This window comes from Camarhynchus parvulus, chromosome 4 (genome assembly GCF_901933205.1).
Source record: "Camarhynchus parvulus chromosome 4, STF_HiC, whole genome shotgun sequence".
In the NCBI taxonomy this organism is placed as follows: Eukaryota; Metazoa; Chordata; class Aves; order Passeriformes; family Thraupidae; genus Camarhynchus; species Camarhynchus parvulus.
Window position 1 is genome coordinate 12,711,601 of NC_044574.1, and position 12,354 is coordinate 12,723,954.

General features: G+C 38.9%; 1 protein-coding gene across 1 annotated transcript in view; it reads left to right on the forward strand.

The window, feature by feature from the left end:
- The first annotated feature begins 1,467 nt into the window (after positions 1-1,467).
- C4H4orf50 (chromosome 4 C4orf50 homolog) overlaps positions 1,468-12,354 on the forward strand; it is a 73,191-nt gene continuing 62,304 nt past the window's right edge. The window contains exons 1-6 of the mRNA XM_030948440.1: positions 1,468-1,629; positions 5,347-5,461; positions 6,213-6,337; positions 6,709-8,930; positions 9,677-9,778; positions 11,556-11,702. Coding sequence (XP_030804300.1) covers positions 7,962-8,930; positions 9,677-9,778; positions 11,556-11,702 — 1,218 coding nt within the window. The 5' untranslated portion in view covers positions 1,468-1,629; positions 5,347-5,461; positions 6,213-6,337; positions 6,709-7,961. The remainder of the gene's footprint in view (positions 1,630-5,346; positions 5,462-6,212; positions 6,338-6,708; positions 8,931-9,676; positions 9,779-11,555; positions 11,703-12,354) is intronic.

Here is a 12,354-nt window from a genome sequence, read left to right on the forward strand (position 1 = left end):
CTCAGGAAGCTTAGGCGTGTATTCCCATCAAGAGTTAACAAACCAAAATATTAGCCCACATCTACCTGACTTTTCAGCCTAGTGTTCCTTCTGACTGCTTCTAGGAAAGTACTGACGATCAAAATGACTGATCTAAAGAAGTTCTTGAAAAAACCAAAGTCATTCCTTCATGTCTCTGTGCCTTCAGTCTTGCTTCAAAGTTGCTGCAATGTCTCTGTGATTCTGGTGGCTCTTACTCTGCTCAAAGCAGGGGCAGTACTGAACTCATGAAAGCCTCTTCTGCCTTTCACTGGCATCTTTCACCTCCAAGTCTCTGTGTTCAAACACACTGTAGTGTAAAGGAAAATACCAAAGTCTTTCTCAAAGTCTTTCAAAAGGCATCTGTTCCTTTCTCCTTTTTCAGCAGTCTCATAAGAGGAGCTGACAGATGACAGGTATAGTGAAGAGCAATGGGAAAATTCCTGGGCTCTGGAAAGTCTCTGTCCTGTTTTCTGTAACAGAACCACAGCTCCTCTGCCTATAACACCCCAGTAGTACAGTACTGTCAGTGTTAAGGATCTGTTACTCTATAAATCAGAGCTGGATATATGAATTCTAAGGTTTATTTATGAGTTCTAAGGTTTATTTTGGTTTAATATGTACTTTAGAACATTCAAAAATGTGTTTAAAAAGTTCCTGTATGTCATGTAGTAGCAGATGTGGATGAGTTTGTTTTATTTGGTTCCTACTGAGATGTTTTGGTGATGGCTGAAATTACAAAGCAGGTTATTTTTGCTCTAAATCCAGCATTTTACTCGCTTTAAAAAATTCTACTTGTGTCATTCCTGAGTTTTCAGAAAACAAGGGCAGAATTATCACTAAATTAAGAAAAATTATAAGGGAACAGGAGCTTTGATACTAAGTTGTTAACTGTATATCTCACTGAAATGATAGGTTGAAAACCAAAAGAAGTCAGAGAAGAAGCACAAGGAAAAATTGCGTTGGCTTCAGGAGCAGCTGAAGACAAAAGAGGATGAAATAAAAAGCCAGTCAGAATATTTTGAGCACTACAAACAAAGGCAGAGACAACAGACAGCAGTACTGAGGAAAAGGGGCTGTTATCTTCAGGGTGAGGTATCTAGGCTGGAAAAGCAAGTCCTGGATCTTAATGCCCATATTGCTCTTTTGACATCCAAGTTAGAAGAGGGAATGGTGCAGCACCTCCAGCAGCAGCTGCAGTCAGTGTGCAGTGGGACTCAGGGCTGTAAACACCCTGGCAGGGAAGAAATGGAATGGAAGGCCTGTATTGAAAATGTGGAGCTTGATGTGAAAAACCACCTCAAGGCATTTCAGCAAAACCTGAAGTTCCTGAGGGAAAAAGAAGAGAACGCTAGAAGAGAACAGGCAGACCTGCTGACTGAACTGCAGCACTCTCAGAACACTGAAGACTTTCTCAGAACAAAATTGGAAGAATCTCACCATCAGGTCTGTAGCTTAAAATTATCTGAAATCAAACTACAGGAAAAAGTGGAAGAGCTTTTAGATGAAAACAGAACTTTAAAAAATCAAAGTACTATGAAGTTGAAAAAGAAGAAAGAAAAATACTCAGAACTTACGAGATTGGTGGATGGGGACAACGGTGTTAACCTGGTAAGTCAACTGGTAAGTAAAAATAATGCAAAATGTAATTAGCTTTTATCTTTGTATCACCCTGGATTACACTTGTCATTAGAGGTACAGTCAAGATGCAAGTGTGAGGCTTTATACTGCCTGATTTTTTTCTTGTTATTATTTATCCATTAGTACTTCCCAGTGTCTCTTTCGCACGCAGTAAAATCAGTGCTTGGAGCTTCATTCAACAAAAGCTTCATCAGAGCTTTTGTTGGGTGCACGCTGAGGACCCTCAACAAACCTTTTTTCCTTAACCTTTGAAGTGCTGTGCTCACAGCAAAAGGTCTCAATCTGAATGAGATTGGCACTAAAAGCAGAGTCCAGAACTTCTGAGACCTTCCTTGTTGACACCCCTCAGTGGAGGAGGACACATATGGTTGGATGAGTTTTTGCATGTTATTCATGCCCAAATGCTGGAGCAAAAAGCACTCTTGACAATAAATGTTGTCTCTGAGAATTTCTGGATAATGGTAAACAGGGGAAGATGGAGGCAGCGTTCATGACAAATGAGCTGAGCCAGTCAGTGGTTTGTGGCTCTGCAGCATTGTGATATGCCCTGAATACACTGAATGGCACTTGTTTGCTTCGAGCACTTCACTCCAGCCCTGCATGGGAAAGCTCTGCTCATGCTGTAATATGGCATTCACCTTCTGCCAATTCATTTTGCTGACAAGGAACAATTATTTTCACAGAGTGGACTCAAACAAAGTTTTAGTCTTCATGCACGGAGGTGCAGGGTATTTTTATTGAGATTTTATTTAAAGTGAGATCAGCAATGCCTCACACTCATTCAGATTGTGACCTGATATCCTAAGAACTCTCCTGATTTTAACTGCAGTTATCCAAGAGGCAATGAACAAAACCCTTTCATGTTGGAGGTCAGTCAGACTGTGAGTACTCCCAGAACTGGGAGAAGCTAGAGAGGATCTTGTATCCATAAAGCTAGAGGAAATATATAGACTTTTTTTTTTAACCTGGTAGTGGAATGCACTTTTGCAGGCCTGGTGATTTTATCCCAGCAGTGATTCTAGATCCCAAAGCAGTGAGCTCTACGAGGTTGTCTCTGTGAGCGGGTGGTGAGATCATCCTGCAGTAACCAGCAGCATGTGGGTGACCTCTGAGGAGAGCTCAGAAGTTGCATCTCACCCCACATGTCTCTGGAGCTGCCCCAAGGTGACAGAAAAACCAGCTGCTTACCATGAGCCATTGCTATAATCACCTTAACTGGTGTATTCACTTTTCCTTGGGAATGAAGAATACAGTTTGAAAATATTTTAAGATCCTTCTTGAGGGACTTGCACTGAGTTTTAAACAGGTATAACAAACAAATGCACTATGAGGGTACTGCACAGCTAAAGTCAAGAGGAGTGTGGGCTTTCAGAGCCAGAGAAGATGTAGTGAAGAATTACTATTGCTTTGATGAAATTGAGAAAAGAAAAAAAAAAAGAGTTATTTAAAGATGGGAAAGCAAGATACATAAATGACTAGTTGCCTGAGACCAATCCAGAAGTCTTCAAGAAACAGGATTCTTTCTATTTTGTACTCTAATAAAAACCTGTTTTTCCCTCTACATGAAGCTTTCTGACCATTTCTTTTTGAAGTATTAACTTACATTTCTGGTGTCATAGAAGACTAGAGTCTCAGTTACCCAGTCTTTGGTATAAATGAACAGGCCATTATTTTACTTTACTCTGCTGTAGAGTGGATAGTGTTCTTTAAATACTGTGTATAGAATCAGCAGCATTAAATCCTGTGTCTTCTGCATTTCTGATTGTCTCTTCCTCCTATTTTGGTACTGCAGGTACACTTGCATTTTTCTAGCAGAAAATGACTTGAGATAGCAGGGGAAAAATTGCAGTATCTATGATAAACGGAGGAGGGAGACATCTGGTGTTTTTTCTGTAAAACTGAAAAGTGTTTTCCCTCCTTATCTGGAGTTTTACCAGCATGTATTAAAATGGAATTTCTCAGTCTCAGCAATTTGATCTTGTAGTATTTAAGCCAAAATAGTTGCAAGAAAACTATTATTTGATCTCATCATACTCCATCAACAGCTATAAAAATGAGAAATTGTTTGCAATACAAAACCCAATTAAACTGAGCACCAAGACGTGAACTGCATCTCATGGTGGAGTGTAGTCTCCAAGTAAATCTTGTGGAAAACTTGAATTTCCAAACTCAGTATCAGCATCCTGTCTGCAGTATTCCAGTTGCAGTACATGCCTGAATGAGAAATGAACATGCACCAAAAAAAGCAGCTTGTTACATGTGGCTGTGTGTGAAAAAACCAAGCAATGCATCTTTCTGCAGCTTCCACGTGGCAGCTGATGTCCTGATTTCTCAGTGTGATGTTCTGCCACCTGAGCCTTGTGTCTTATTCATCATTTTGTGTGACTTTCTTTTGACAGTACCCACATTTAAATCAAGAGTTGATATCCATAAAGAAATAAACAAAAAGGTGCAGGAAAGGAATGATTGTGTTTTAGGGAATTGGCAGTAGTTTCAAACAGGTTGCCCAGAGAGGTTTTAGATGCCCTACCCCTGTTCAAGACCAGGCTGGATGGGGTCTGAGCAACCTGGTCTGGTGGAAGGTGTCGCTGCTTATGGCAGGGGGCTTGAAAATAGATGACCTTTAAGATACCTTTCAACCCAAACCATTCTATTAGTTGATATTACTGAGAAAATAAGGGAGGAAATCTTGGAAGTGTTGTGGTTTCCACTTAAGTGCCTCCCAGTCAAGATCTTTTGATAGAGTGCAAAAATGAGGCAGCTGACTTGGGTTGAAATAAAAATGATTCTCACTGGTGGTCCTGTGGAAAATCAGCAGCCTTTTCTGACTCACTAGGAGCTGAAGACTTGGAAGTCATTGCCTTTCCCATGCATATGTAATTTTAAAATTGCAGCTCAGTGCAAAGGGATCAGATTTATTTTCTGCTGGCGTTTGATGCAGAGCACTGCAGGAAGACAAAAGTGCCTGTGTTCTCGTGGTTTCTGTGGTGTAGCTGTTTTGGTAACTGTCTCAATGATGTGTTTTGTTGAGACAGTCAAATCTGTTTCTTCTGTTAACTGAAAATGAGCAGAGTGCATGTGAAATGTGACCTGCTGTTATCAAGCAATAGGGGTATCTGCTTTGCATCAGGAAGTGTCAAAATTTTCAAATTCAATCAGGGACTCAAGATAAATGTCAAGAACAAATATTAAATATGCAATTAAATTATCAATGGAAACCCAAAATTTTGTTCAGAATGGTTATTCCACTTGGAGTTCTTCCAACCTAGGAACAATTATTTTTGTAGCTGGGCACTGAGCTAATAGTCTTATTCCCCACTTGATTGGACTTTCTTTTATCTTTGTTGATGACCATATAATTTAGTCAGTGTTTCACCTTTGATCTGACATATTACATGCTTGTGACTTAGATTTTCTTCCTAAATGCTTTGTAAAGTGTGAAGGAAAAAACTAAAGAAAAGTTTATGATTACAGCTGGAAATGTGAATTATTTTAAAAAATTATTTACTGGAAAATGTTGAAATAAGAAAATTGTATGAAACAATAGCAGTTCTAATGAAATAATGGGTCTCTTGAATGTAAAATAGCAAAGGAAATTTATTTGCCTGTTGTTCATATCACAAACACCTGTATACGTATATAACCCGTGGGGTTTTTTTTCCTTTTCCTCCCCCTTTTCCCATTAAGAATGGAGATCTAATTCAGGATGAAGTTCAGAATCTGAAATGGAGGGCAGTCTTGGATTCACTCAGAAGCAGAGGTACTCAAACTCCAGTTGTGCTGCTACATGATAAAGAGTCTGGTATGCAAAGAAATATGAATTTTTGCTTTCATTTCTGTGCCGTTAAAGTGAAGATGATTTCTTTCATGGGGTGTGTATGACTTAACAGGTGTAAACCCTTTGAAAATCCTCCTAATCTGTAAACTGTATCTGGGGAAGGTGAAATGATAACTGTTTGCCACTATTCAGATAGGAGCTTTCACAAGAAATCCTAGAACTTTCAAGAAACTACAGAGGGGAGGGGGTACTTTGTATGTCCTGGAGGAAGTACAGTATTTGGGAATGCCATGCAGCAGACAGATTTGCTCTTCAGATCAAACAACATGAAATCTATTTCCTTGGCAGATTATATCAGGTAAATTCTTCCAACATAAATTAATGGGAATTTTATAGAAAATTTTAGTGTATGTAAATGCAGACCTGCACTGAGTAATTTTAACCTGTAAGTTTAATCCCTAAGTTTTCACCTGCCCACTGTAATAAAATGTATTTTCCATTTCTAAATACTTGGGGAACTGGAAACCATGAACCCCAAATACACCTTGGTTTAGACCTCGATATTTATGGGGTTTTTATGAAGCTCATTTTCATGTCTAACTTTATACTTGTATCTGAATCAGTGGTGATGTATGCTGCTGGTAGAGAAGGTAATTTTGAGAATACTCACTAAAATATTTTTCTATTCAGAACATCTGCTCTGATGGTTTTGGGTTTGCTTTTTGGGTAACTATCTGGGAGTGACATTACATTTACCAGTGCTTTCCCATAACAGAAACACCAGCCTGTAGTTGTGAGGGACTAAAGCAGATGGAGGAGCTACCAGAAGACCTTATACCAGTTTTGGAATGCAGTTCCAGTGACTTTGAGAAAGTTGCTGGTCTAGCTGAGACTGAGCAGGTGAGAAGAAAAATTACTGCTGTCCTTGCTATCTTCGTGTACAGGGAGCATGTGAAATTGGAGAGAAAATGAAGAGTCGGTGTAATTAAAGGTGAATAAAAAAGTAGATTTAAATCATAGCTACTACAGATGCTTTATAAGGTGAATACAGATGTGCACTAAGACAATGGTTGACTTACTCATACCTAATTTGTAACATTACTCTTGTTGCAAGTCTTTAAGTCATTTGAAAACCGTTTGTATGGAAATATTTTTTCTCATCAATCTGTAATCAAGTATTTTTTTGGATGAAGGAAAAAACAAATTATGATTAGTAACATATTGTAGCATATATTTTTCAATTTGAAACCTTTCTCATTTGCTGTCATCAGGTCACCCTTGGACCAGAGAGGGCAGATACTCTAGAGGACAGTTTCACTTTGCTCAGGTGTACTCCAAGTCATCATGCAGCAGGACTGCTTCCCCCTAGTTCTGAGAAGTTACCCAATGATGAGACAAGTAGGGAAACCAAAGATGAAGAAACCGTTTTTCTCTTGAAGGATCACACTGTAACTTCACCAGTGAAGACATTCCCTGCTTCTGTGGTTGAAACCTTAATGAGGAAGAAGCTCCAACTGACCTTGTTTGAGCCTGGAAGATGTCCCATCACAGCTTTCGCCACTGAGAAGAAAGTGAGGAATTTGAGTTTCTGTGAGACAAATACTAATCTTTGGTCTGATGGCCTTTGCATTGTTGCAAAAGGAGGATTTTATGACAGAGCTACTGAATTTCTTCATGGAATGTTACCTTCCACTGTGGCTGAAATTTTCACAACATCTCTAGAAGAATGCAACATGGAAAAACATTGGGGAAACAAGCAAATTCTTCTAGGAAGTGTGAGTGAGAACAAATGTCTGGATAAAGATGCTGCTGATGAAAAGTATCACCAAAATCTCTTTACAGGGAGACCTGAAAGAGAGGAAATACAGAATGATGAAGCCAAACAACAACAGGTGACCCGTAATCTTGAGGAAAGTTCTAAAGTTTCCTACAAAAATGAATTATTCAGTCCTGGGAAGCCAGGAGTGGAAGCCAGAGAGAGTTTCCATAGCATGCAGGGTGCCCCAAGTTTACCTGCTGATTTCAAAGTCTTTAAAAAGTGCTTTGAAGGGAGTCTTGAAAAAATGGAGAAAGAAGAAAATATTTCAGAAAACTGCATCCCTGATGTGAATAGTGGATATAATGGAGAAGACATAATTGAAATGGAAGAGAAAGGAAAGCAGGCTCAGAAACCAACTCACCAAACAAGCCCCTCCAGCAATATTGGCCTGAAAAAAAGGAAAGGCCAGACCTTGAAACTCCATGAACCAAATAAGAATTTCTCATGTCAAAAAATAGGTGCTAAAAATGTGCAGCATGAATACTCTCAGATTTTTTTCCATTGGATGAAGAGAGGAATCTGCTAAACTTGCTGTTTCCTCTGCAAGAGAGGCCTGTGTGCTTAAGCAAACCATTCCAGCCAGGAAACAGTTTTTGTAAGTGTTTCTGTCCTCTGTCAACCTGGGAAGCTGGAAATGAATGTGATGTGAGAATATCTGTACTGGAAAAAGCAGTGGCTGTGTGTTCTCAGAGGATATTTCTGCTGATGCAAGAGAATGAGAATTACTCCAAAAAAGTCTGTATGTTACAACAGGAGAATGACAGATATGCCCGGATGATGTGTGCCCTGGAAGAGGAGATGGATGCATATTTTCAATATGTTTTAGCAGCAGATGAAGCTAACGTTGTTTTATTGCAAAACTTACTTAATGAGAAAGAAGTTGCTGGTGGGTGTTATGATAACTTTACAGAAGAAAGCACCATGACCCCAGGAACATCTTTAGTTGCAACTTTTTCTAAGAATCTCTCATATGTTGAAGAGAAAAACAGGAATTCTGAAAAAGACTCGTGGGCAATTGCATCAAATAAACCTCACGGGAGCATTCTATCTCTGAATGGAAGGAAAATGAGATACTTCCAGCTGCTTTCTGACCTGAAAGAAGAAAGAAGCAGGTGCTTCAAAGAAATGGCTAAATTATTACAAGACAAGGAGAACTGTGTAGCAAAATATAATGAATTACTGCAAGAGAGAAAGAGAAATTTACAAAGAATAGCTCTTTCAGAAGGTGAAAAAGAAACTTTGTTGGAACATTTGGCAGAGATAAAGTGTGAGCAAGACAAATACAGGACCTTAGTTTCAGAGCTCCAAGACTGCAAAACTAGCTGCTATCAAACCATTTCTGACTTACAGGAGGAAAAATGTGTACTGCAAAGAGAGATAGACAGAATCAAGCAAGAAACTTCAGAACAGCTTGATGAACTTCAGAAAGCAAATGCAAACTTTATTTTAGAAAATAAAAATTTAAAAGAGTTAATGTCTTCTTTGGGTTTCACTTATGAAGAGCTGAGAAAAGAGGAAAGTATAGGAACAAACAAAAATATAGTAAAACTAAAAGAAGAAAGTCAACAACCTGGTCTTAAGCCAAAAAAAGTTGAAACAGCATGTAGTGTAACACAAACTGAAGAACGGGGAGTTCTGGCTGTAGATCCTTCAGATTATTCCCCTGGCAAAAAGGTAAATAATAACAGTAAGGAATGTTATTGATCAGGATCTTCTGAAAAAAGGGAGATACAAATGTCATTTGGAGGGCAAAGCTGAGTGATGGAGGAAACTTTAACCTCTTAACATTAGCTGGGGTGCTAAAGTTAACTTCAAGTAGAAGGCAAAATGCCAGAGAGGGTTGGTTTTGGAATGTTGTATTACAGAATGTTAAAGTGATACACCAAGATAAAAAGTTAAAAATAATACTTAAAAGACTGCACTGTTCAGGCTTTAAAAAATTATTTATATTATTTCAAGAGTAAAAGCTTTTACAAGCAGCTTTTATTCTGCTACAAGTTCTCCTAAAAGAAGGAAGCTTTTTATAATGGTGAAAATATCATGTTTTGGTGAAAAGTGTGTGCATGATCATTTAATAATTTATTTTTTTATTTGGTCCAATTTTTAAAATTGTTTTGATGTATATGAAGTATATCTCTAAAGACAGGATCTTTACTCGTGGTGGATTTCTTATCCATGTTTTTCCTCTGTAGCCATGTATCTTACACCGCAGTGAGTTTCTGTGGACATTACTATGTACTTATAAATGCAGAATTACTACTTCACTTGAGAATAGTCAACAGGGAAATATTTATACATAATACTTTGATTTTATGCAATTTTTTTGTAGTAGTTTAAGAGGAAACCATCTGTTGTTCTATAAACACTGGGTGCCATTTGGTACAGGTGAGAGGAGTCATCGTGTCTTTTTGTCTGTCCAGGGCAGCATGTTTGAGAGCTACAGTATGATGAAAGAGCAAGTCAGAAAGGTGGAAGAGCAACTAAAAATACAGCAAAAGGAATTAGAAAAATCAAAAAAAGAGGTAACCTTCTACTCTGATGCACTTCTGAGGACCAAATTTGTTTTTTCTTGTGTTTTCCTTACAAGGCTGTCTTCTTTCTGCCGGGCTCTAACACTTTCACAAAACAGGGAAGTCTCTGATCTGCAGAACCAAAATGTTCCTCTGATCTTTGAGTGATGAATGGCACAATCATCCTTGGTTGGCCAGAACATCAAGTGGAGCTGCATTCCTGCAGCACACTGTGCCAGAGGCTGGGTGCCCTGACAGAGGCACACGCAACAACCTGCCCACTCTGGCATCTCTGGGCAGCTGCTTCCCTCCACATCACTGGGAATGAGGAGAAGGCAGTGGAAGCACTGAGGGTTACTGCAAACCTGAATTGAAAGCAGTTTTGAGTGAGAAGCCAGATCACTGTCAGGGGTTTTCTGCATCCAGAGGCATTGCCAGGTGTGCTGCCCCTTCTCCCACAGCTGGTAGCCAATACCAAGTCCAGCAACACCTTCTTGGAGACTTCCAAGTGTGGAGAGGTAGTTCTGTGTCTGTGTGAAGTAAATCTTCACTTTTGGCACCATCCAAGGAAGCTTTCAGTGTTTGGCCTTTCTGAATGCACCAGATATTCATATTCCTATTTTTATTAGTCAGTCTCCACTCCATGCACATCTAAGCAGAATGTTTTGTTTTTGTGGCAGGAATATATTTATGGGGTTGTGACAGGCATCACTCACATGCCCTGTGGACAAACCATTGGCAGCAGCAGGCGTGTTGAGTATGTAAAAGAAAAATAGCAATGGGTTTTTTCTGGTGGTGTATGAAATTATTATCCTTTGAAAGCAGCTTTTTACTTCCCAGCTTTCAAGTGAGGCAACTGGAATGAAGGGGTGGATTTTGATGGCTGTTGGGTGGTTAGACAAGGACTTCTGACCTTTTATTTTGAACATAAGCAGACAGTTTTATTTTTATTTCTTTTGTAAAATCTGATTAACTTGGGCCATTCTAATCCTTTTGTGTGTTATAAGGAAGTTGTGTGTTAAAATACTTCCCTCAGTTTACTTACAATAATGTGAAACCTTTGCTTCCAGAAGGGAGAAAAAATGATATATCATACAAAGGAAAGGGCTTGCTCTCAGGCAACCAGCTGAGCTATTGAGGGGCTTCTTTGTGGTTTTTGGTTTAGGTTTGCTTTTGTTTTCAAAAGTACAGTTAATGTGTGTAAGTGGAATGAAGGCAGCCTAGGAAAAAATAAAAGGTGAGTATATGGAGGGCTTTTTTCCCCCTTCTTTGCATTCTTCATTTTGATACTTTTGTTTTGATTCTTACACTGAATTAAACACTGCATTGTGCGAGCTACTGAGGAGAAAAATAACTCTGTCCCAGTTGAAAGCAGGGCACATTCCTCAAGAAAACCTTTTCCCCCTAGCTAGCTAATAAAAAATTTGCTTTTTCTTTGCTCTGAGGGCTTTCAAAGATGTAATCTCTGAAATCATGTGTGCATATACGACAGCTTTTTTAAACTTTATTCCGAATATTCATGGTACCTTCACATTTAGAAATAAATTTAAATAATATTTTTTGGCATAGCTCTAGTGAGATATTCTATGGGGCATACTTCTAGAGTTGCATTAATATCTTATGATAAGATTGTAGTGTATTGTATAACTTCATTTATTTTAATCAATTTATAACAATTCAAAAGCTACGATGTAGAGAGCAGCCTCAAATCCATGGTTGTAAGCTGGTATTGAGAAAGGATACCACTGCTGGACTAATTATACTCAGGAATTTTTGTTCTTCCTGTTAGGCTCAGAAGTGGTACAGAGAGCTTGGTTTTGCTGAAACAAGGTATGAAGAAACCAAAACTCATTTGATGCAGGCTCTCTCAGAATTAGACCACCTTAAACAAGAAGTTGGGGACAAAATGCAGGGAAAGCAGCTCTGCAAATTAATGGTATGTATGTAAATGGCATGGAGAAAAGCATGGTCCTTGGGAGGAGGGTTCTGGCTGCAGAAATACCCATTATTGGTATGGGGAATAGATTTAAAAAGCCTCTCCAGGCACTGAAAACTTAAAAGAGAGCAGATGTTGTGCAAGGTAGACCATCTGTCTGCAGAGTAGCCCAGGTTCTGGGCTCTGTATGGGCAGTGCAAACACCTCACCTTTTTGTTAGGAGGGCTCTTGTTCTGCTGTCTTTAGCCAAAGTAATTTTCAGGTGGCCTAAATGAAAGATCTTCAAGGAATCTGCAGTGTTTTGCAGTGTTTGGCCTTTGTGCCCTGATTTCAGGCCTTGTAGCCCTGATTGCTGGATTTGGACAAGCAAAATGACACTCTGGACAGATGGTGTGGATTAAAGTCAGATTCCTTAATGGAGGCATGTGGCCCAGATATGTGTCTCCAAAATCCAGGAAATCTTTCTATCTCACTGGATTGTGTTTATATCACAGAAATTCTGGGTTTGCTGTAAATTAAACTTCTTTTAATTTTCAGGTAGTTCCCTGTCTTGATACATGTTTATGTTTTCCATCAAAATAAAGTGTTCTATGGAAAGATTTTTAATTACTGAATAATCTTCTGGAAGCAGCTTTTATAAAGACTTTTCAGC